This window comes from Xylona heveae (genome assembly GCF_001619985.1).
Source record: "Xylona heveae TC161 unplaced genomic scaffold L228scaffold_10, whole genome shotgun sequence".
In the NCBI taxonomy this organism is placed as follows: Eukaryota; Fungi; Ascomycota; class Xylonomycetes; order Xylonales; family Xylonaceae; genus Xylona; species Xylona heveae.
This window is the reverse complement of record NW_017264202.1, coordinates 95,549-119,249: the sequence shown is the minus strand read 5'-3', so window position 1 is coordinate 119,249 and position 23,701 is coordinate 95,549. Positions and strand designations below refer to the sequence as shown.

Sequence of the window (23,701 nt, the reverse complement as noted above, 5' to 3'; positions counted from 1 at the left end):
CAGAGCCAAAACGTACACTCATAACAGTACATCCCAAGTTTGAATTTGTAAAAGGGAATTGGACGATCGTAGAATCATATATATAGAGCTGTCAGGTTGAGTATAATGTTTGAAATCTTGTAAAATTGCGGACGAAGCCCTGCAGTAAGATATAATGCTTAGCAAAGAGAAGCCTAGTTCTACTTACCATCCACTATATATACGAATGATCAGAGTTTAATTATTCCAATAAAACTTTCCTCAGAAATTTCCTGTAAGTCCTTCAATATCTCGTTAACAGAGTGTATGCATTGTACCAATTTTACTTACCGTGTGTTGGTGACTCGAATGCACGCCTGCAACCAATATTTGAACGAAGAAATTTTTAAAAAATGTAGCAATCTATATTGATGTAGCAATTGTATGTCTCTAGCCACTTTTGCAATTGGGGAAAAAGAGGGAAATCAACATGAAAACGAGAAGCAAAAACAATAATACCCTTAAAAGAGTGTGGGAAATCAATAAAACACCAAATACCACATTGCACCAGTTTAAAAAGCAAATTCCCGCAGCCTGAAGTTCTCAAGGGTAGTTTGAGAATCCTGAAACTTCGACTGAGCCCTTGAACACCTTTGCTAATTCCTGGAGTCGCTGAATCTGCTCGACTGCTAAGGCAGTTCCCGCGCTGGAGTCTTCGCGAGGATAGACGAGAAGTTTGTTCGGGTAGCGGGGTTCAAAAGCGATAGAGTCGCCATCCACGTCCCACAAGTCTGATTTCTCCCGATAATAGTACGGGCGGTTGTCTCGGTAAACTAGACTGTGGGTGTCGCGGAGATCCTTGACGTGCAGGGTCGTGTAGGAACCGTTAACTCCAAGAGCGACAACCGAATGCCAAGGTGTTCTTGGGAAGCCGCCCGACTGTTGAACAATCAAGGGAACGGAAAGCTTTTGCAATCCAGTGGATGGATGAATTGAAAGTCGAACGTAATCGGTGCATCGAGATTGGAGCAATTTCGTGAAGGACTAGAAGATCCATCAATATGAAGTTCTAGATCTTAATCGATTGATATTTGCTTACCTCTGCCCGGATCATCATTCCCATTGCCACTTTCTTGACAATCTTGCGGAATTGCTGTCCGCTGGTTGCGGCCTTTGCCACGGGGCTATATCTGTGAAAGTGTTAACAGGAGCATGATTTTGAGTGGCCGCTTTGCTGAAATACCTTAGATCGGTTTCTAAAAAGCGGATGAACCCGCGATATGTTGTGAGTGTATCAGGGTCATCGCTCATCATCTGGCGAACTTCTTCTTCAGAGCGGCCGTACTCGCTCAGAAGAACCTCGCGAGACTTCTCCACGAACTGTAAGTAGGTCTCCTTTGTCATCTCAACGGCCTCATCAGTGTATCCAAGAATATCCATGACCCGCAACATTCTAATATTGTTGCAGGCCATGTTTCTGGCCATTTCCATCAACACCTGGCTGTAGTTCCAAGTGTCGTCGTCCGTAATTCCGACAATATCTATATAAGAATTAGTGCCGAGCATTTCCTCAAACGGTTGTTTGAGCATCTTACCATTGAATACAAGACCGTCGGTTGCGACCATAACCTCTCCTCCAGGTGTATACACCTCCCGGATATCCTCACACAGTTGATTGAGCCTGGCAAGAGACAGTTCTTCACCAAAGTCAGGAAGTGGGCCGAGAACCTTGTCCACTTGGTTGATCTGTTGTTTCGATTAGCATGAAATTATGCGTCAAGCCGTGGAAGGACTCAAGCATACGCTTTTCCATGGAAATGCTGGAAGGATCATCCGAATAGCTTTCCCTTGCTGAACTTGCTTGCTCACAATGGCCGAAAATAAAGATCGTCCGATCCATCCTCGAGCATTCTCATCACCAGCAGCCGCTGATGGCAGGTGTTGACCATACTTTTCGATAATGTCAAGGATACGGTCTGAAAGTCCGTCAGGGACAGGCTTTGTGAGCACCGGGTCGGACTCAGCCGGGATTTCTGTACAGGTTTATTAGTCAAGCTAGGGTTTGCTCAGAAGAAAGTCTGAAAATTTACCTTGAACAGTAACGACCGTGGATTGCAAGTCCTTTTTGAGGGATGAATGATTGGATTTCAATTCAGTGGGGGGCTTGACTGCCAGAGAGTGGCTCGAGATCGGCTCCTTCCAATTCTCCTGCTGAAAAGAATATCCCTCTTGGATCTTGGCTTTGGCAATCGAAGTAGTCTTCCCGACTGCCGCATGCGCAATGACCTTTTGCCAATGGAGCACATCCTTCAGGGCCTGCTCCATTGAAGAGAGGCGAGTTTCAACATCGGCATTGATGAACATAGGCATATTGACTGATGGTTTGATTTTATACCTGAAAAGCAAAAGGTTAGCGATGAAAACCGGTTCTAAATAAATTCTTCTCACAATGCTCGAGAGCCTTGATGTATATAGCCTCTTTTGTCTGGTTCTTGCGTTCTTTCTGGACGGCTTGGGAATTCGGGTGCGGTTGGCTGAAGACTCTTCGATTGCCTGGTGAGGAGTTGAGACTGTGGTTCAGTCGGAGCTTTATATGCTCTTCATCATCATCCATGAGGCCAGATACTACGCAAAATCATCTGACTGCGTCTTTTTTCTTTTTGCATTAGTGTTCCCCTCATAACCGCTTAGGATTCGTAATACTTCCAGCCGTGCCTCGTATATCGAAAATTTTCGTCAGGCCCCCACAAGAAGTGTTGAGATGAAGCTCATTGCAACGTTTCTCCGGGATGTTATCAGTTGTCCATTCAAAGGAAAACATGGATATCTGTTCACATGGATACGTGAAAGCTTCTGAGAGGCTGATAGATGCATTGGACCCTTGCAATGTTGTAGGGCAACCCATTAACGAATGTCGAAAAGATCTTCGGGAAGATTTATGGAGAAATGAACAGCAGATGCCGCTGTGGAGAAAGTCGAGTGTAACGTTTGTTTTGTTCGTTGAGAGTCATAGCCTGTGGCAAATATCTTATGCATCTTTCAAATTCTTACGTTGGATGAAACTAAGATTTTTCGTTGACACGTTGAGGAAAGGGATTGATGGATCTATGGCAACTTTTTGCCACGGACCTATACGGTTTGATTTTATTGGAAGAGAAATTGTACCATTTGTAAAGAAGATTAACAAGAATGATCTTCGTTAAGGTGAAGTGGTGTATTGGACCCTTGCTACTTCATAGGGCGTCCCGATTATTTTCCAGGAACCCTGCAGGAAGCCCCTGCATAAGAAGGATTGCGTAGCTAGGTCTTATCAGAGTGGACCCGTGTCCATTCGGATTGTGCAATCTAGAATCTTCACCAAAATGATCGTCAAGAGCTATCAGTGTCTCCCATAAGCCATATTTTATATATCAACGGAGGGAAAAGACAAAATCTGCTCAGCTGTATCACCTTGAGATTTTACGACGCTCAATTTCTCAATCATTATTATGTCTCTTTCAAAAGAACCAGAACAAAGATTCTCAGGGGCCAGATCAGAATCATCAGATGACTCTACAGTCTCCAAATCTGAACTTCAGACTGATGGAGGCTGGTTAGCTTGGTCTCAGGTCTTGGTCAGCCACCTGCTTGTCGTTAATGGCTTTGGGTATCAAACTTCCTTTGGATTGTTCCAATCTCATTGGATGGATGCTCTGAAGAAGTCATCATCCGATATCTCATGGGTGGGATCAATTCAGCTTTTCCTCTTGTTTTTTGTTGGAACAATTTCCGGGAGGATTATGGACGCTGGATATTTTCGATCACTTGTCTACGTGGGCTGCTCGCTGCAGCTTCTCGGAATATTCACCACCTCTGCAGTTGGCAAGTACTGGCAGCTAGTTCTGTCACAAGGAATTACCACAGGACTCGGGAATGGCACTCTCTTTACGCCTGCCATCGCTCTAGTTTCGACATATTTTGTGAAAAAGAGGCCCTTAGCGCTCGGATTTGCTGCATGCGGAGCACCAGTTGGCGGCATTGTATTTCCCATTGTAGGTGAAGCACTTGGATTTTTTGGTTGTTGCCAACGTTACATTGGATTTCTAACACTCTTGCCCCTTGAAGATTGCTCGTCAGTTGGATCCACAGATCGGGTTTCGATGGACCACACGGGTCATGGGTTTCGTCATGATCTTCAACGCAGTCATCATCGTTCTACTGGCCCGTCCGGGGCGCTCAAACAGACCTCGGGGATCATTCGTCGAGTGGGGCGCTTTTCGTGAACTACCATATACCCTGTTTGCCATTGGTATATTCTTCACGCTGTGGGGCGTGTACTTTGCATATTTCTATGTACGTGGAATCAATTTCTAATGCCTAGTGAGAACAGAGTGCTGACCAGGATCGACACCCTGCAGACAATGACATTTGGCAAAAGCATCGCCCACATATCAGATGGCACGTCATTGATCCTCTTGGTTGTGCTTAACGCTGTTGGTATTCCAGGGCGTCTGATACCCGCACTACTAGCAAACGCCTACTTTGGTGCTTTCAATACTCTGCTTGTTTTTGTGCTTTGCGTTGGTATCATGCTCTACTGCTGGATTGCCATTTCAAGTTTTGGTGGCTTTGTTGCTTTCGTTGTTGTATATGGCTTTTGCTCCAATGCTGTTCAGACCTTGTTCCCATCAACGCTCTCTAGTCTGACAACGGACCTGAACAAGATGGGTGTCCGAGTGGGAATGGTGTTCAGTATTATCAGCATTGCATGTCTTACGGGCCCACCCATCGCCGGAGTCCTGATCGATAAAAAGCATGGCGATTATCTCTATGCACAAATATTTGGAGGGACCACGGTAATCCTTGGAGTTTCGGTTCTTTTTGCGGCACGGCTGGCACAGATACGAATTTCCAAACAATCCAAGACGGAAGCAACGACTGGATGATGCCATTCGATAGCGTGTCTTTTCGCAACATGGCCATAAGCTAGATCTTCAGGGGTGACCAAAATGGAATAGATGATTTGTACTTTCATTGCAGATCAGTATATGCTTGTGTTGGGTACTGTGATCACTGTAAGAAAAAGACATTTTGTTATACGGTTCAGGAATGAGACTGGAATGCGGGCAGCATGTCGAGAATGACGAACGACATCCTCCTCTATAATGCTGAGCAAGACGATGATGAGCACGTAAGTCTCGTTGAATCCGAGCCATCCCACTGCGAACAATCCGTGGGGGCCATTCCAAACATGTTACCCAATTCCGCACAAGATCTGTTCATTAGCTAGGGACGTTAGACTGCAAATCCCAATGACTAAGCAAAGCAAGGCTGGGATGTTTTTGCGTAGACCCCTGCTGTGAGGATAGTTGTACCTGCTGCAGCTTACTGCCCTACTAGGCTGCTTATAGTCTAATCAATCGCGTGCGATCCGACCCGACCCGCCGGGGTTGTTCTTCCCCGCCCAGAATCGGCCAAGACGCCGGATTCCCACGCCGATGCAACGCCGACTCAACGCCGAGTCAATTGGACCTTTGGCTCCATCGCAATGTATCGCATTATTGATGCCACTCGGAGGCTAGGAACCCCAAGAAAAGATTGCTGGATCAGACAAGAGGCCTTGTCACGTTTTGAACATTCCCCATTGCCACCACCGATGCAAAAGAAATAGGGGCCCTTTCATCTTGAGGGCGTGCTAATCGAAGATGAACCAAAAGGTCAAAGAGGAGTGGAGAATACTGCGGCGAGGCTGCATCCCAACCCAACTGGTGCAGTTCAAGACCCAGCCTTAACAAAATGGGGTTTGTCATCGTGCTTACACATTCTAGCGATTGTGGACCCCAGGGTTGGAAATGGAACATCACCCTTGGGGGTATTGTGCCGTCCAGGACACGGTGGCCAATTATCCGGCATTGCATCCATTCAGCAATCAAGTGAGAATTCGTGATACCTCCAGAGGAGTACGACGAATGACGCAGAAGCTCGTATTGGCATACCGTACAGTATGAGCTGCTGAGAACAAGCTGATCGATTGTATCATGACGATCCACCTGGTCCTTGGAAGGATCATGCTGTGCCGCAAATCTCAGGGCACACCCAGCCCCTAAAGTGCCTTCACTGCATACAGACACTTGGCCGCCAACCATTCAGATTATGACATATCGTCCTTCGAATGGAGAAAATTCATAGCCAAAAGGGATAGGAAGGGATAAGCCAAGGACCACAGTGGCGATTCCGTGCCCCAGAGCCAGCCGGCCCCCGCCGAATGTAAACTGCAACCAGCCATCGTCATAGATGAAAAACCAGCAGATGATCAACATTCTTTGGTTGCGTTGACCAGCAAGATTGAAACGTTTGTCGTCACAGTGCAGAGTCAGAATGAAGTTGCGTTATGTGGCAAGAATATTTGCAAGTATGCACAATTACGTCTGTCCATTGAAATGAAATGATATATACCGAGTTCCTGAAGCTGATTTCCTCTTCAACAAATTTGCTATTCAAGACAACAATACTTCAGCAACTTAAACATTGGTCTCATTTTCTCGCTTGCTTTTCATTTTCCAATGGCGCTCTTTACACTTGGCCTTCTTCTTCTCGGCGCCAGCAATGCTAGCGCAGCCGTGACTGGCAACAAAACCAACACTGTATCACCAGTGGCCCAGAACTGCGGTCCAGAGTCAGCAAACATTGTTTGCATCCAGAAGTATGGCTCAGTTTTGCCCCCATCATTCTACCGGGATGCGGATCCCACAGTGGGCTATTCTGGGACCGAGGTTCCAGATGACCCTTCCTGGAAGCTCGTGAGCACCGCAGATTTTGTCGTCTTTGATCAGAATCGTGGCCTCGAGCTCCTCGGAAAAACTCCAAAAATCCAACATAAGTACTTGGAAGTTCTCAACGTCATCCATGAGGCGCCCATCTACGTGCCGAGCCTGAACAAGTTGTTTGTCACGCAGGATGGCCCTCCTGGCAACCTTACCAATCTCATGATTGACCTGAACACGGACCCTCCCACTATCAACACCTTTGTCACCAACCCGCCAGTCTACCAGCCAACTGGTGGGATCCTGCACAACAACACGATCTACTGGGCAATTCAGGGCAACAATGTTTCTCTCCCAGGCGGTGTGCAGCAGCGCCCTGGTGTTGTCCGCGTCAACCCAAGCACGCTTGAAGCCGAATGGCTCGTCAACAACTACTATGGCTTTTTCTATGGAGGACTTAACGACCTGACGGTTGATCGCTTTGGCGACGTCTGGTTCACCGACAGTGGTAAGTATTCAACGAATGCCTCAGCCTCCCATTTATATCATCGGCCGCTTTTGAATACGTGATTATGAATTTGCTCTCACATTTCCTATGCGAACAGATTATGCCTTAGGCCTTGGTGTGTCAAACATGTCAAACCAAAACCAATTGGCTACGTACCGATTTACTCCTTCCACTGGGGAAACCGTGGTTGTCGAGGACACGCTCGCACACCCCAATGGCATTACTTTCTCCCGCGATGGAAAGACGCTCTACATCACCGACAGTGGTCTTGAGACTGTCGGTCCCGACGCCAGTAAAGGTGCAGGCAACTTTTACGACTACCCAATCCGCATTTACTTTACGTCGACCAACAAGCGCAACGTTTATGCCTTTGATGTTAACCGCACTCCAAGCAACGGTGTTTACCTTTCGAACAAGCGCAGCATCTTCCAGTCCCTTGAAGGGAGCCCAGACGGCATCAAGGTCGCTGCCAATGGCTATATCGTTATTGGAGCCGGTCTTTCTAACGGCGCAGACATCGTCGATGAGAATGGCTCCGTTCTGGCTCGCATCCAGACAAACCACCCAGTGGAGAACATTTGCTGGACTGGCCCTGAGTTGAAGACCCTGTACTTGGTTGGCATTGGCGGCATCACCCGTGTGGACTGGGATCTTGCTGGCCCTGATCCCAACAACTACTTTGTCGATTAGACGAAGTGATGGTTGTGTGTTTGTCTGCCTGGTGCGGTGGGGGTCATAACGCGGAAGCTAGAGAGATCGAGAGATGAGAGACATGTAGATAGTGGGGACATGGTGGACCAAGATGTTAAATGTTCATTCTTTCCTTTTCCAGAGCCTATGATTTTAGTTGTTACTAGACCCTCGCTAGACTAAAAAGTTGGCACCTCTTCTTCTCCTTGCTTTAGCTTGCTAGATTTCCATATTTGTATTTTACGCGTTGACAATTAAATATATTCCTGCTCGTCTCAAGCTTCCATTCTTCCACCATCGATGTTGTTGATGTGCGGTGATTTCCGTTGGCTATTAGTTCTAGACTTAGGAGCCGGTAGCGCCCGATATCAGTGATAATCAATACGAGGCCAAGACTAAGTCCGGATGAGATGCGGAGAGGAAGAGGTGGGGAAAGGGAAACTTGGAGAGATTATCGAAACACGTAAGCTGGGCAGTGCATATGTAAGCAGCTTAGAAATTTCCACTTTTACAGCCCTTTTCGCTATTGCTTGTTAGCCGTCCCACTAACGTCCCTCCGTCTCTTGATGGACCCTGCTCCCGACATCCACCGTGGTCCTGTTATATTAGCGCCTTGATTGATGCTCAACGGCACCAAGATCAATTTTGATCACGTCTTTTTTCGTCAATGGCTTGCGGCACAACACTTGTCCTAAGGGGCCAGGGACCGGGTAGTATATCAGCAACTCTTCGGTGTCTAACATTACGGAGGCGAGATGCTTTGATTCAGATCATCCCCTTGTGATCACAACACCTACTTTAATTGGATGAATGGGTTCATTCCTCCCTTGGCATTACTGTGCCACACTTGAAGAGAGGCTGGGAAAACACCTCATGTAATGCGAAATTAGCCAAGGCACGCCGTTCGCGTACCTCGAAGCTACTGATGGGGTCACAGATGGAAGACATGTATTTGTCACTGTGGGGGCATCAAGCGGTCGGGCATTGGAAGAATCATGGGCTGCACGATGTAGTGAAGCCCGACTGAGGGTTTATTGAACGATCTCGGACAATTCTCAATAACTGACGGCAGGTCCAAGCCTCGGAAAAATTCGTCGCACTAATTCGTTGGCGAGCTTAGTTTCGCTGTCCTTTTTCATGCTGTACAGGTTCACCGTAAATTTAGGTAAGATGCCCAAGTGTACAATTTGGGGTAGTGTTGCGATTCGCTCCATAATCTGATAACGTTGTTGTTCCTGATGCTGCCGCCCCTGAAACTCGCCAACTACTCTGTATATCCTCTCTCAACGACAGTGGTATTCGGCGGTCAAAGATACCTGGGAGCATCTTGGACCACCGTGGTAGAACCGTCGTCAATATAACCCATAGCGATAAGCTTTTCGACAAAGGCCTTTATCCAATCCTGGCAATTGAGGGCCTGTTCAACGCATAAGATATTTGTACATGAACATTCATTAAACCTTGAGGCATCTTACTTTTGGATCAAATGGATTAGGACTTTTGCCTGGAGGTGCTACAGTAGTTGCAGCTGATTCAAAGCGATCACGAGCTGTCGTTTCGTTTATGAGCTCGCCGTTCCCTACTGTATCTGCAATATACTTGTCACTGACTTGCGCCAACTCAATGACTTTATATCTTCGGGTTTCATCTTCGAAATCGTAGTTGCGCCGAAACTCGAGGAAGAAGCCTGTAGCTGGGTTACCCGTAGCATGCATCAATTTTCCTTTGGCTCCCGCGTTGCCGGTCGGAATCCAGATGGCCCAGTGAGCAGGCTTGGAACCGTTGCTGAAAACGACAAGATATATTGCTCGTGACATTTTTAAAGGAAAAGCGATGAAATATGATGTTAATCCAAGGAATCCCGGGATATCTGTCAGGTGATGCGTGGTGCTTGCAGCCTTGCAGGTAATATCCCAGCTCAGATGTGGTCGGTAACCGCGCACCATGTACATGGAATTCATAAGCCACGTGTTTGGCAGACATGGACAAGGGAAATACTCGACCTGGGAATTTCAAAGGCAAATTGAATGTTTTATATCGTGACTAGAGTACATGCATTAATTAAAATTACTCTGTCTTGTGACTCTGCAGCAGTAGAATCAGGGGAATAATTCAACTCTGATTTTTGATAAATTTTTGAAAATATATACATTTATACATATGCACATTTGATTATTGTTAGACTTGTGAGTAAATAAGATTTTCTCGTTGTTAGAATACTGTCAAACTATGTTTAGAATTGCTTGAAGAGTGCTGTGAGCCTGTAATATTTTTCTTTGGACTTTACCTTTTTCCTTACCCCTACTCTAAAGAATTTATGAACAAAAAATCAAAGAAGATAGGGAAAGGTTTTTTCTACTCGTGAGACGATGTTCATGACCACCAAATATACACACTAAACGCACGTGACGAAACTTATTCTTTGCCCAGCCCCTGCCAATTTAAAGTCAAGCTTTGTTGTGCAATCATCTTCAGTCGTATAAAAGGCAAAAATATAAATTGGCTTTCAAAAAAATTTATTTGTTCGATTTATCATCTCGATTGGTTATGTTACAAGCTAAACACAAAAAAAGAGCAAAACAATTTCAACTCGTATAATCATACTGAAACGCTCATGAGCAGAGGCTTCCAAGACACTCAATCTACTTCTTTTACAGAGTGTACACAATCTTGGTACCAGAAACCTTATCCTGGCGGAGCTCATCGACACCCTCTAGCACGCCTTCGAGTCCGGTCGACCGGATGGTCTGAGGGTGCACCTTCATCTTTCCTTGCTCCAGCAGCTTCCCAGCCAGCTTCCAGAACTCGACAGCAAACTCGTAATCCTTTGCACTGGCGGGAAACTCTTTGCCCCGCTTATGGAAAGTCTCGCCAATTGCAGTATAGGCTAAAGTTCCGGAATTGCTCACGTCCTTGCGAGGGAAATCAGCAATGGGCATGAGAGAACTGTATTTGCCTCCGGGACCGGTTCCTAGAGACTCAGAAGCAAACTTGGCCGTGTCTGTTGACGAGATGGTGTCAAACGCATAGCGCAGCTTGTCATCAGTCAGTTCCCTGATAGCTTTGGGGGCCGCCGAGTCACGATAGTCGAATACGTGGTCCGCGCCGCGCGAGCGGACTAGCTCAAAGTTGGATGGAGAGCAGGTGGTAATTACTTGCAGGCCAGAACTGATTTCGTCATATTGTCAGTATTGGTATTGCAGCTTGAAGAGAAATCTACTAGTCGAGAACCTCAAAGGGATACTGACAGTTTCGCGTATTGGATAGCTAGCGTTCCCGTGGCCGTGCTGCCACCCAGAATCAAGATTGGGAATGGAGTCTGCGAAGGCTGGGTAGGCAAGGGGAGTCCTAGGGACTGGTATAATCCCTGTCCGACAGTGGTGATGCCCACTCCCAGTGTAGCGGCCTCTTCAAAGGACAGGTTGTCAGGGATCTTGATCTGGAGATCTCCTTTGGCCGCTATATGCTCGGCAAATGCACCATCCTCGTGGTTATCGCTGTTGCCTACAGCACGAGTCAGCGTCCACTTCTCTTTCTCCCTGAAAATACACGTGTTGAGAGAAAAATACAACGTTACTCACTTCCGTGGATGAAACCAGCGACCTTGTCACCGGGTTTTAGAGAATTTGTCACTGCCGGCCCCACCTTCTCAACCACACCGCTGTAGTCGCAGCCCACGATGGCACCTTTGGAAGCCAAAAAATCAATGTGCTTCCAGTCAGTGGGGTTCAAGGCAACCGCCGCTGTCTTGACCAGGATATAGTCGTCTCTCAACGTTGGCACTGGTGCATTCTGCACCAGCTTTGCAACGCCAGTGGACTCAATTTGGATAGCGCTCTGGGTCGACATGATTTATGCTTTGTGCTTTTGATTTGAAGAGTTTGTTCTTGATTCTTTCTACGATCTGGAAATATTCCGAATCGACTCATATAAATATTCATATTTACGAATCTCATATCAACGTGTCATCTTATTACATTCCTTACAAAACAAGAGCGATCGACGGCGGCAAATCGGAATGACATGTGTTGCGATTACGACCTGAGAGATCAGTATTTTGATTTTGGATTCGTGATCAAAGGACACAGTGTCTGGTGCAACCAGCAATCATACTGTGATTTTGTGATATTGTTTGCCGCTGACCTCATCGCTCCACAATGCATGACAATCCATTCTTGGCCTGATCTGGGTTGCAATGGTTACAGTTGCGATGGGCAGTCCTGATTGTCAAGTGTTTTTCTCTGCGGCACAGCAGCAGGTGGTGGTATCAGCAACCAATAGTTAATCATTGCCTTTGCTGATTACTGAACTAAGGCAGCATGGAAGGAAGACCACAAATGTCCCCATGTTGAGTAAACGTATCGGAGAGTGGGGCCGAAGTCTCGTATTGAGACTACTTGCAAAAGAGCTTCGCGTTCTGCAAGGGCTCGAATCCTTTCCTTGGTCGTGTGTCCGGACCAATGGACGGCAAATGTTGGTGGGATGTATAGAACGGACACCTGTGGCCCTCAGCGCGACGGTTTTCTCACCAAACTGGATTACCAGGGACACTCGGAAAGTTTTCCTTGATGTGATTTTCCATTTTCAATTATAGTTATATAATGAAAACTGATTAGAAGCGCTAAATTGCTAATGCGAGCGTTGATCTTAAGACGACAGTCAAGGGTACTTTGTAGCAATGCAGAAAATGTGCCGCATCATCCTTGTTTAGTGGGCATTTGACCTGTCGGGCTAACCCGAAACCTAGCGGCTCCGCATAACGAATAAAAAGCCTCACAGTGGCCCCTGCGCACGCCATCTCAGGGGTATTTCGCTTGGCTTGCGGGGGCATCCCTTATTTCCGAGACAGCCTAGTCGTGGGAATAGCGTGTGGCACGAGCAACGTTTGCTGCTCGTTACAGTCTGCCGCGTTAGAACCACATCGCTTGAATTTCTGATTATTGAACATCTTTTTGCCAAAGTCGCGATTGTGAAAAGAAAGAAACTGAGCAAAAAGACAGAGTGGCGATTACTGATACGCAGTGGCGAGTATCAACTTACAGTAGGATCTGCGTCTCGATCAAACTCATAAATATGGACATGGCAGGAATGAAGGCGCCAAATCTAGCACCGCTCCATCTCATCAACATAGTGTGTTTTGGAAGACTCTGCGACCATATTCATCTTTCTGATACAACCAGAATTAGCGGCTGAACCATGGCGGAAGAACAGAGATTCCAAGAAAGCCCAAAGGCAGAGCCAGGCACTAGCCAGCCACCTGTTGCATTTCCAGAAGACCCAGAAAAACAGGACAATAGCTCCTCTGAAGCTAGCGATGCTAAGGAGGCACCTGTGCGGGAAATGGGTGGAGCCAAGGCAAGTCAGTGCTATCAACATCGACGTTTGGAGGCTAACATGTGTCTAGTGGGCCCTTGTCGTCATCAGTATCTTGTCCAGTATTCTTGTATACGCATTGGACAATACCATTGTTGCTGTCCTCATTCCAGTAAGTCTTTCTTCGTTGGTCATGTGACATTTCTTTTGCTCATAACGTGTGTTTCAGCCCATTGTCAACGATTTCAAGGACGTTGGTGATCTAGGATGGCTCACAGTAGGGTAAGTTTGGTCACGAGATGCATCCTCCATTTTCGCATAGTCCGCTAATGCTCTCTCCAGTTTTATGATCGGTGGTGTAGCTTCGATCCTGCCTCTGGGGAAACTCTACAATATCCTCGATGCGAAATGGCTGTATCTTGGCTCAATGATCGTTTTCATGGCGGCCTCCGCTCTTTGCGGAGGGGCGCCTACCATGAACGCCATGATTGTAGGGCGAGTGTTCGCGGGTGCTGGCGGCATTGGACTATATATCGGAGTGATGACCCTGCTATCGGTGAACACAACTGAGAAGGAGCGCCCTGCGTATTTGAGTCTGGTGTATGTACCATTTCCATCGTTTCAATTTCTCGATGCTATGCTAACATGATCACGCAGAGGCCTGGTCTGGGGGGCAGGCACAGTGCTCGGTCCGGTCATTGGAGGCGCTTTTGAACAAGTCACGGTACGTCTGAGCCCCTGATAAAAAAATGGACTCAATCGAAAAACTAATGCATTACTTGGAAACATAGTGGCGATGGGCATTCTACATCAACCTCATCATCGGAGCCGTTTTCAGCCCAGTTTACTTGTTCATGCTTCCATCATTTCACCCTACATCGCATGTTTCTCTCAAAGAGCGATTTGGAAAGTTGGATGGCGTCGGCATCGTAATCAGTATTGCCGCTTTCATCACTATCATCATGCCTATCAACTTCGGTGGTACGCTCTATTCTTGGAGCAGTGGCTCCATCATCGCGCTATTCGTCGTATCTGGTGTGCTTTGGATTGCATTTGGCATACAGCAAGGCCTGGCCTTGTTCACGACAAAGGAGACACGCTTGTTCCCAGTCGAGTTCGTCCGAAACAAAGAAGCTGTCCTGCTCTTCGTTCTCGCTGCTGCTTGCAACTCAGCCGTCTTCGTTCCGATATATTATATCCCCATTTACTTCCAATTTACCCGAGGAGATGACGCCCTTCAGTCTGCAGTCAGATTGCTACCCCTCATCTTTCTGCTGTGTTTCACCATTCTATCCAACGGATATCTCATGTCAAAAATGGGCTATTATATGCCTTGGTATGCTGTGGGCTCAGCCTTCGCACTGGTTGCCACCGTTTGTCTCTGTATGTCTGAGATTATCATTGGATAATTGATCAACTTGAAATGCTAATATCATATCATCAGCTCGGATCAATGCTTCGACATCGACATCTTACATCTATGGCTTTGAGGCACTCCTGGGACTGGGAGGAGGCGCATTTGTGCAAGCTGGATACGCCGTCATCCAGTCTGTTGTTGATGCCGATCACGTGGCTAATGCCGTGTCTTTCATGATGATTGGTAAATTTCTCTAGTCTCCGTGTGCTTCTTTTCTAAAATGATACTAATTATTCCGATAGCTCAAATCGGTGGAATTGCGCTTTCACTTGCAATTGCCAGTTCCGTCTTCATCAATGGCGCTACTGTTGATTTGAAGCATCTGTTACCCAACGTACCCGTCAAGGAACTCCAGGCGTCCATTTCAGGTACAAGCAGTGGGCTATTGGCAAAATTGCCAGAATCAACACGACAGAACGCTCTTAATATAATCATCAACAACATGGGTAAAACGTAAGTCTAACATTTTGTACATTTCGACAGCGATCGCATCTAACTTATGTTTCTGTAGATTCATTCCAGCGTATGCTGCCGCGGCTCTTGCCTTTGTCGGCGCGATGTTCCTCAGAGTAAGCATTTCTACTCCTTTGTACAGCAGTGTCATGTAGCAAAATAAAATGCTAACCCATATTCTAGCGCAAGCGAACTTTCATCGCTGTCGGAGCCGCAGCTTAAGTCTCTGTTATAGAGAGATATAAGAAACGCCCTCTCGGTCTACTGCATCGTTGGAGCATTCTTGAGAGTACCTTATGAAAGTTTTAGCTGGCGTCGGTTTATAAATGGTAGATAGCTTGTTCATTCATTTCTGCTTTCATACTATGTATGACTACATTTGTTTCTTGCTGGTCTAGAGCAATGAAGTCCAATATGTTTTTTTGAAATACCACTTCCAACTTGTCGTGTCGATGCTTTCATTTCTTTTTTGGTTTTCTTTTTCCCCACGTCACTTTAATTCTTGGTGCTTCCCTTCACACTTTTTTAGACTGTGATATAACCTTTGCCCTATCACCCATACTTTTTCATGATTTACTGAAAGATGCTCATCTAGGCATCATCGAAGGTGGTGCGACAAAAGGGAAATTTCCCACCAGGCCCTCCACAACCAAAGCGAAGTGCGCTAGGTTGAAGAACTACGGGAGGCGTTGTCGGACTCGGTTTTCGCTTGGTGTGCGACTATTCCGGTAGACCATCCACTAACAGTACCACCACCGCCAACTAACTTCAGGGAAGGTTGGGGTCCTTGAAACCCAGGGTTTCCGCTCATGCTCGATCAAGGCAGTTCGAAATCCCTCCATCGGCCGATCATCAAACCCAGAGAGACCCGTCGACGCATCAGGTAGCCATGACCAAGGAACGGGATAGTGGTGCTGTGCCCCTGCAGTGCCGCATTTCCAATTTAGTATGCATTGCCTGGACATTTTTGGTCTTGGGGTTTTCGTATTTGTGGGTCTTTGGCTCTCAATCACGATCACGGCCCGATGGCTTAAGGCTGACTCCTTGCTATGCTCCACCACCTACTCTTTTCATCTTGTCGCCATGTGTCCTGCTCGGCCTCCGGACGGGCCGCCGAGCCGCTCCGAATGGGGTCCGATCAAAACTCTATCATCTATCTGAAGAATCATGACAGAGATGGCTTCATTCAATGACGTTTATAGCTGTGCTACGCCGCAAATCGACCGAAAGTTATAATAATGCTTGAGTTTGGGGGTTTGCATGAAGCTACCGTATCGAAAACGGTCCAAATTTACCGTCACCATGGCACGCGCGTTCGACTTTGTCTCACTTGAGCTGGAATGTGGCACTGCAAACCTGGCTTTTTTGAGGCTATTGAGCACTAAAGTTCTCTAGTTCTACTTGCCAAGCTAACCTCAAAGACCAGACGAAGATAATTTTGTTTGCTAATGATGATCATCATTATTTTTCTGATGAGGCCGATGTCCGAGGCTCTGACAATTAAATTCGATTGTGGGGCGAGCTTGGTGTCATGAGATCTTGTTTTTGATCGTTGACTAAGATATCTATTGATGTCTCGACGGGCATTATATATTCTTCTGTCCGGGAACGAGCTTTCGACTTCATCCTCAAACAATACCTCCAGCGAAATCTCGTCAAGCTGAAATCATGGGGCTCCTTCCTTCATTGCTGGGCTTAGTTGCCGCTCTTTCTATAGCCTCTGGTACTCCGCTGGGCAAGCAGCTCTCAGCGAGAGACTCCGATGATTCCTCTTTCGGCGCGCCAGGAGACGCATCGTACGACTATGTCGTTGTTGGCGGTGGAAATGCTGGTTTAACAATTGCTGCGAGATTAGCAGAGAACCCGCAGGTATCAGTGGCAGTTGTAGAGGCCGGAGGTTTCTACGAGACTGACGCTGCAAATCTGAGTGTTCCTGCCTTTGACACGTACTGGGATGGAAAGGATCCTAGTGATACCAATCCGCTAATTGATTGGGGATTTGTTACAACACCACAAGAGGTTCGTGTGGGAAAATGGGCAGAGTTGTCCAATATGTAAAATGAAAGGCTCCTAACTCTTTGTTGTGTAGGGCGCGTTAAATGCGAAGATTCATTACGCTCGAGGAAAAACATTGGGTGGATGCTCGGCAAGAAACTACATGGCCTATCAACGAGGAACTGTAGATTCATACAAGAAATGGGCGGATCAAGTCGGCGATTCAAGCTACGAGTTTGATCAGTTCCTGCCGTACTTTGAGAAGAGCCTTGGATTTGCTCCGCCCGACTACAGCAAACGCGCCTCGAATGCAACTCCCGAGTATGATTTGGCAACAATGGGGAACCCCAGTGGCCCCTTGTCGGTGACGTTTTCCAACTTTGCCCTTGCGATGTCTTCCTGGGTACAGAGGGCTTTCAAGGAGATTGGAATCGAGCCTATTAATGGTTTCACCAGTGGTAAACTCATCGGATCTTCATACGTTCTGGAAACGATTGATCATGCCACCCAGCACCGAGAGTCATCGGAAACTGCTTTCCTCCGGCCCCGGCTTGGTAAAGCCAAAAATTTGATCGTCTATAAAAATACTCTGGCGAAGCGCGTCGTCTTTGATGGTACTCGGGCTACCGGCGTTGAAGTCGACTCGGACAACCAGCAGTACACCCTCAGCGCCAACAAGGAAGTAATCCTTTCGGCTGGCGCTTTCCAATCTCCTCAGCTTCTGATGGTCTCTGGAGTTGGACCCTCTGATACCCTCAAGCAATATGGAATTCCAGTCGTTGCAGACAGACCGGGTGTTGGACAGAACATGTGGGTATGTTTTGGCGTTTAAAATAAATACGTATTTTCGCGACAAAAAGCAGTATCAGACTAATGCCCTCCAGGACCACGTTCTCATGGGACCCAGCTACCGGGTCAATGCGATTACTTCTTCATCTTTCACCAACCCGGAGTTCCTCCAGGAAGCCGAACGGGAGTACAATGAAGAACAAGCCGGTATCCTGACAAACTCAGGCGGCGACTTTTTAGGTGCGTTTTTGTCTTTATCTTACACTCTTTCCTCTCGGTTGTCATTGCTCTAATTATGCTGACGATTTGTGCTCCATCCAGCTTGGGAGAAGATTCCAGACTCTCTTCGCTCATCGTTCTCCAGCGACACGCAGGGCGCACTTTCCGAGTTTCCTGAGGATTGGCCTGAAGTTGAGTACATTAGCATGAACGGCTACCTTGGAGACCAGGAAAACTTCATCAAGGGCGGGCCAACTGATGGCTACAATTACGCTTCAGTTTCCGTCGCTCTTGTTGCGCCGCTGTCTCGCGGCACTGTTGGCATCTCATCTGCGGACATGGCAGACCCTCCTGTCATCGACCCCAAATGGTTGACTCATCCGGCTGACCAGGCTGTCGCCGTGGCTGGCTACAAGCGCGTGCGGCAGATGTTCAATACCACTGCGATTGAGCCCGCCCTGATCGGCCCCGAATACTTTCCGGGACCGCAGGTGCAATCGGACGAGGACCTCTTGCACACCATTCAGCAGACGGTAAGTACGGTGTATCACGCATCGTGCACCTGCGCCATGGGTCAAGCCGACGATGAGAATGCCGTCGTGGATAGCAAGGCCCGGGTAATTGGCGTTGAAAACCTGCGGGTCGTCGACGCCTCATCTTTCCCCTTTTTGCCTCCCGGACACCCAATGTCCACAGTCTGTAAGTATTACTCGTCTATGCTGATGAAGAGAGGATAGCATTGCTAACTACATGTGCTAGACGCGCTTGCGGAGAAGATTGCCTGCGACATCCTCTCAGAATGATCTGGAGGCGAATTGGTGGAGATATGAGTTAAACTTTTAGACTGTAAATATTTGTGACAGATAGAACCACGTAAAAAGGGTATACTTGTGTAAATGGATAGAGCTTTACAATAATATTTCTTTTCATTCTCATCTCCATGTTCTTTGTCGTAGGGATAAAATGCGCTGAATGGGTCCTTTGCAAGCAAAGATGTTTTACTCTCGTGCTGTAAGAAACGCGTGTCATATGCTACACGGTATCGAACGTCCAGCCGATTGAGAGGGAGATGATTTCCTTCGTTTTCTTGGCATGTAAGTCGAAGAGTAAGTCGTAGAGTAACAGTCTACCTGGCACATTGCGTACGCGTTCAATTTCAGTAATCAAGGAAAAGTGGGTTGATGGATTATTTGTTCTTTGGGGGCCGCGGGGTAGTGTGGAGGGGCAGCAATACAGGAGATTTTCCGTCGTTCGAAGCCGTCCCCTAGTGCCCATGCACGACTTAACTAATCCCCGAGGAGTCCCCTGGTTGAAGAGACCCTTGTCGCTAGGGCTAGGCAGGGAACAGGGAAAGTCCTGGGCCATCTACAGGCGAGATTAGTTGAAGAAATCTCCATCAGCCCACTATCTAGTACATGTTTTTCCCTGGAAGTTAGCGTACTGACTCAGCACAGCCTTGCTTACTTAGCAAATGGTTACCAACTTACGAATACTTGTTTGTCAGGCAATACCTACCTAGTTAGTCGAGGGTTCAATGGGTTAGGGACACATCCAATATTGTATCTGATTATTATTCAACCATTTCCAGTTATTCATCGCCCCCACAGACTGCATTCGTCCCCTTTTTTCGCGGTCGATTATTGTTAGTCTCGGAACGAATTATCCGAACAGATGGCCTCCCCCTCGTCCCTTTTACCCGTCCCCTAATCGCAGTCTCCACAACCTCTCAACGCCCCGTTGTGCCCCGAAAGGAGCACAATCCACCTCTTTTGGCTATCACTAATCCAACCCCCTCGAATCTCCTAACCTCGTCCCCCTGTTCAAAGTTTTTTTTTCCCCTTTCTTCCATTCTTCGTTCATACTCCCTTTTGGTCACCTTGATGATCGTCTTTTTGATCCATTCAGATACGTGGTGTTTTTCTACGGGGCATCCGTATATACACCCTCCCCCCCGGTTTCGATATTTCTCCACTATGACGTGAACAACACCACCCCCCCTACTATCAGACCAAGGGCAACGACAAGGCCAGGTTCGGGTTCGGAACAAGTTCGGAAGCTACCCCATTGCCCAGGTGGAGCCTGATATCGCCAATTTTTCCCCCAAAAGTGATCATAACAGTTTGATGATTAAGCCTTCGATGGCGAACGCCTTTGTCTTGCTTCCCCATGACCTCGCAGTGGGTCGCTATCCTTCCCGCCGTTGCAATGATCGGACACATGTCCTAAGCTCCGAATGGACACGAAATTTCTATTACTGATCGTCTTTTGCCTTACTGATCAGCATTCTCCATCGCAGCGCATCTCTGTGGCACAGTGGGCAAAAAAAAAAACCATTGAGAATGCTGATCAATTCGAAATGTTGCAGGTCAATGACGAAATGCCAGATTGCATCTTCTATCAAAGATGAGACATGAATGGGATATAAAGATGGGATGAAAGACCCGGAAACTATCCTCACCTCCATCCTCATCTTCATACAACAACACAACAACAAAAAGTCTTAAAGACTCTACCTCTCTCTCTCATACTTTGAGCAAATTACCCGTCGAATCTACGACTTCTTCATTACAACCACACCACTATCACAATGGCCTCATACCTCGTCACCGGTGCCACCCGCGGTCTTGGCCTCGAGATGGTCACCAGCTTGGCCTCTCTGCCTGCCTCTCAGGTCAGCCTTGTCATCGCCAGCGGCCGTTCCAAGAGCCCCGCCGTGCAGAAGCTTGTTGAGAGCTCTGGCGGCCGTGTCGTCTTTGTTACTCTCGACGTCACCAGCGAGAGCAGCGCCAAGGACGCCGCCAAGGAAGTCGAGAAGGTCCTTGGCGGTAAGGGCCTTGACGTCTTGATCAACAACGCCGGTATCATGAACTACAGCCCCAATGGCATCAACACCATGTATGTTTACCTGCCTATACCTTTGTCAACTTTTACATTTTCTACATTCAGCCACTGTATCTCGCGGAATGCATCAACAACAATGTCACAAGGCTATCACAACTATACAATGAGAATTACTGACAGAAATCGCTAGGGACGACCTCGAGTCGAGCTTCAAGGTCAACGTTGCCAGCGCGCACATTGCCACCAGTGCACTCCTTCCTGTCCTTGAGAAGGGCAACTTGAAGAAGGTCGTCAACGTGTACGTGCCGTTGCTTCACCCGTGTTTACTCTGCCACCATTACTGACTAAAAGAAAACAGCTCGACCAGCCTTGGATCCATTGCCATGTCCAAGAACTATGCGCTCTTCCCTGTCCCCGCCTACAAGGTCTCCAAGGCTGCTCTGAACATGTTGACTGTTCAGTACGCTCAGGCGTATGCCGAGAAGGGATTCACCTTTGTCACTCTCAGCCCTGGCGTAAGTCTTCTCATTTTTCATCCTCGGCACTTTCTTCTCTGCTCGTATATGCAATTGCTGTATCAACAACTAACATTAATCAGTGGTGCCAAACCGACTTGGGCAGCTCTGCCGCCGACTTGCCCAGCGACGTCGGCGCCAAGGCCGTCTTGGACATTGTCTACAGCGCCACCCCCGACAAGAACGGCAAGTTCTTCAACATCCGCGTGCCCGGATGGGAGAAGAAGGAGGGTCTCAACCAGTACGACGGTGCTGAGCTCCCGTGGTAAACTGGTTTTTTTACAAGACTCTGTTAAATGGCTGGCTCCAGTGCGACTCTGTGGAGGATGATGACCATATATGATGACGACCATCAAAGATAGCTGGCCTGTCTCTTTTGATTGTATTTAAAAAGTGAGCGAATAGTGTACTACAAAATGGCATAAAACATTGCTTTACTTTTCGGTCACCATTTCCACGCCTGCACAGACAGACTTTTACTTTATAACCCCTCGAATGAACAAACATGGACAGTACACATATACTTTTATCCTACAGAATCTAATTTACAAAGTACCTATACTTACGAAACACGGATATCCCATGCAAGCGCCAATCAACAGCGTATCCCGCCCACAACTAATGCTATCATCATCCACTAGGAAAAAAAAAACTATTGAAATGAGTGCACAATGAACTGTTAATTGATCATGTCGACTTTCTCTTGCCCTTCTTCCCTCTAACTGCACTCGCTGAACGGGCCGCACCGGCTGGACAGTCCTTTTTCAAATGTCCTCGTTTACCGCACTTGAAGCAGTCCATGTCTGCTGCATTCGGCCCTTGTCTCGACGACGACGAGAGTCCCGCTCCGCCGCCAGATATCGAACTGAGTTTATTCAGATTGACTTCTTTGCGGGGCGTGTATTTGCGTCTGGTTTCTTCTTGTTCTTCTTCATCCTCGTCCTCGTCCTCGTCTGATGATTCCTCCTCGTCATCGTCGTCGTCGTCGTCTTCGTTTCCTTTTCTGTCGGATCTGTCGGGTCTGTCGGCGTTGGACTCGGCTTCGTGTGCTTTCCGGTGCGCTTTTCGCTGTTTCTGTGCCCATCGTATGTCAGTAATTTTCATGTATATACAAACCAAAGTGAAAAACTCGGGTGGAGGGATAAATAAAATAGACGGATGAAAAGGGGGGTGGGGAATGTAATCGTACCTCCAGCGTCTTATTAAACTTGCCAAAACTTCTCCGTCCAACCAGTCCGCTTTGTCCTTCTTCTTCCACAGTGTCATCTGCATCATCGTCACCATCACCGCTCACGATCCTGCGAGGACCAGACGGTGACGTCGACGTCGGCGCATCTATCCCCGCGTATCCCGCATGCACGACTCTAAGCTTCCCCGTCCCAGAAGCTAACGTTGACGTTGACGACGACCGCGCTTGATCATCAGCGTCAGCGGCGCCGCTGTCTCCGTCCCGGAAGCTCAGCACCCATTTCGTCTCGCCTGCTTCGGCCGCCTGTTTGTCCAGCGCTTCCTGCCGCTTGGCTTCCTCCGCTTCGAGCGCGGCTTTGATCGCGTCCGAGTCTGATCCCCCCGCCGACGCCGATGCTGCGCCCTTTCCTCCTGATGGGGACGTTTTTTGGCGTTTGGGAGACGGGCCGTCGGGCGTGGCGGGGCTAGATGGAGATGCGGATGCCGCGGCGCGTTGCATGAACTGTTTTGTAGGACATACGTCAATTTTGGTACAATTGATAGAGGAAGAAGGTTTATGAAAGGGCAATAGATATGTGCCAAGATGATATAAAAATAGGAGGGATGAAAATAGGAGGGAGGAAAAGGAGAATACCTTCATGGTGAGCAGCCGCGAAGACATTTGCTTTGGCGGCTTCGCCGGGGTTGATGGCTTCGAGGACATGATGACGTTTCGTTGCTATGCTTCGTCTTCTCCTCTGTATTATTGGATTGAAATATAAATTGAAGATGCGGCTGAAGAAAAAAGGGTGCTCAAAGAGAAAATGTTATGATTGTTGAGTTGTGAGATATAGAGGTATGCTCGATAAGTGTTGCTGTCTCAGAGAGTTGCTATGATATTTTGCAGTTGGCTCTTCGGTCCGGCGAATGTTTTCTCCGAGAAGATAAACAGTAAGTTACATGTCTCTTGTACTTTGTACCCCTCACATTACTGTCTAGACGGAAACTTGCCTAAGCTGGACTAGCGCACCCCCAGGCGGGATGGGCGGATATGCTACGGAGTACTACGATACGTACCCCAGCCGGGTGTTGT

The 23,701-nt window shown here is 47.6% G+C and overlaps 10 protein-coding genes across 10 annotated transcripts; 5 read left to right on the top strand and 5 right to left on the bottom strand.

Moving 5' to 3' along the window:
• Positions 1 to 489: 489 nt before the first annotated feature.
• L228DRAFT_232708 (hypothetical protein) lies at positions 490 to 2,493 on the bottom strand. The gene is made up of 6 exons (XM_018330605.1): positions 2,407 to 2,493; positions 2,049 to 2,357; positions 1,762 to 1,991; positions 1,202 to 1,704; positions 1,058 to 1,148; positions 490 to 1,002 (listed from the first exon to the last, which is right to left on the bottom strand). The coding sequence occupies exons 2-6, from the start codon at positions 2,326 to 2,328 to the stop codon at positions 562 to 564; spliced, it is 1,545 nt and encodes a 514-aa protein (XP_018185737.1). The 5' UTR covers positions 2,329 to 2,357; positions 2,407 to 2,493; the 3' UTR covers positions 490 to 561.
• Positions 2,494 to 3,446: 953 nt separating this feature from the next.
• Positions 3,447 to 4,883, top strand: L228DRAFT_213585 (MFS monocarboxylate transporter-like protein; the record flags this gene model as incomplete). Its single annotated transcript, XM_018329997.1, has 3 exons — positions 3,447 to 3,989; positions 4,063 to 4,290; positions 4,356 to 4,883. 3 exons carry the CDS (start codon positions 3,447 to 3,449, stop codon positions 4,881 to 4,883), a joined length of 1,299 nt encoding a protein of 432 aa, XP_018185736.1.
• A 427-nt stretch (positions 4,884 to 5,310) lies between these two features.
• Positions 5,311 to 6,291, bottom strand: L228DRAFT_23764 (hypothetical protein). Its single transcript, XM_018330954.1, has one exon. The coding sequence runs from the start codon at positions 6,081 to 6,083 to the stop codon at positions 5,544 to 5,546; it is 540 nt and encodes a 179-aa protein (XP_018185735.1). The 5' UTR covers positions 6,084 to 6,291; the 3' UTR covers positions 5,311 to 5,543.
• Positions 6,292 to 6,500: 209 nt separating this feature from the next.
• On the top strand, positions 6,501 to 7,899 carry L228DRAFT_270273 (lactonohydrolase; the record flags this gene model as incomplete). The annotated part of the gene is made up of 2 exons (XM_018335392.1): positions 6,501 to 7,209; positions 7,307 to 7,899. 2 exons carry the CDS (start codon positions 6,501 to 6,503, stop codon positions 7,897 to 7,899), a joined length of 1,302 nt encoding a protein of 433 aa, XP_018185734.1.
• A 1,025-nt stretch (positions 7,900 to 8,924) lies between these two features.
• L228DRAFT_249855 (hypothetical protein) lies at positions 8,925 to 9,786 on the bottom strand. The gene is made up of 2 exons (XM_018333182.1): positions 9,375 to 9,786; positions 8,925 to 9,316 (listed from the first exon to the last, which is right to left on the bottom strand). The coding sequence occupies exons 1-2, from the start codon at positions 9,714 to 9,716 to the stop codon at positions 9,206 to 9,208; spliced, it is 453 nt and encodes a 150-aa protein (XP_018185733.1). The 5' UTR covers positions 9,717 to 9,786; the 3' UTR covers positions 8,925 to 9,205.
• Positions 9,787 to 10,435: 649 nt separating this feature from the next.
• On the bottom strand, positions 10,436 to 11,748 carry L228DRAFT_232702 (oxidoreductase-like protein; the record flags this gene model as incomplete). The annotated part of the gene is made up of 3 exons (XM_018330604.1): positions 10,436 to 11,067; positions 11,148 to 11,403; positions 11,481 to 11,748. 3 exons carry the CDS (start codon positions 11,746 to 11,748, stop codon positions 10,551 to 10,553), a joined length of 1,041 nt encoding a protein of 346 aa, XP_018185732.1. The 3' UTR covers positions 10,436 to 10,550.
• Positions 11,749 to 12,861: 1,113 nt separating this feature from the next.
• On the top strand, positions 12,862 to 15,396 carry L228DRAFT_232700 (MFS drug efflux transporter-like protein). The gene is made up of 10 exons (XM_018330603.1): positions 12,862 to 13,254; positions 13,304 to 13,384; positions 13,442 to 13,494; positions 13,555 to 13,812; positions 13,870 to 13,936; positions 14,004 to 14,595; positions 14,657 to 14,812; positions 14,872 to 15,082; positions 15,141 to 15,198; positions 15,266 to 15,396. Exons 1-10 carry the CDS (start codon positions 13,096 to 13,098, stop codon positions 15,302 to 15,304), a joined length of 1,674 nt encoding a protein of 557 aa, XP_018185731.1. The 5' UTR covers positions 12,862 to 13,095; the 3' UTR covers positions 15,305 to 15,396.
• A 1,354-nt stretch (positions 15,397 to 16,750) lies between these two features.
• Positions 16,751 to 18,888, top strand: L228DRAFT_270269 (GMC oxidoreductase; the record flags this gene model as incomplete). The annotated part of the gene is made up of 5 exons (XM_018335391.1): positions 16,751 to 17,101; positions 17,172 to 17,891; positions 17,962 to 18,106; positions 18,188 to 18,784; positions 18,845 to 18,888. 5 exons carry the CDS (start codon positions 16,751 to 16,753, stop codon positions 18,886 to 18,888), a joined length of 1,857 nt encoding a protein of 618 aa, XP_018185730.1.
• Positions 18,889 to 20,386: 1,498 nt separating this feature from the next.
• Positions 20,387 to 22,055, top strand: L228DRAFT_249849 (short-chain dehydrogenase-like protein). Its single transcript, XM_018333181.1, has 4 exons — positions 20,387 to 20,980; positions 21,117 to 21,224; positions 21,285 to 21,441; positions 21,525 to 22,055. Exons 1-4 carry the CDS (start codon positions 20,673 to 20,675, stop codon positions 21,708 to 21,710), a joined length of 759 nt encoding a protein of 252 aa, XP_018185729.1. The 5' UTR covers positions 20,387 to 20,672; the 3' UTR covers positions 21,711 to 22,055.
• L228DRAFT_284908 (hypothetical protein) lies at positions 21,970 to 23,471 on the bottom strand. Its single transcript, XM_018336277.1, has 3 exons — positions 23,264 to 23,471; positions 22,631 to 23,131; positions 21,970 to 22,515 (listed from the first exon to the last, which is right to left on the bottom strand). Exons 1-3 carry the CDS (start codon positions 23,330 to 23,332, stop codon positions 22,129 to 22,131), a joined length of 957 nt encoding a protein of 318 aa, XP_018185728.1. The 5' UTR covers positions 23,333 to 23,471; the 3' UTR covers positions 21,970 to 22,128.
• Between the last annotated feature and the right edge of the window lie 230 nt (positions 23,472 to 23,701).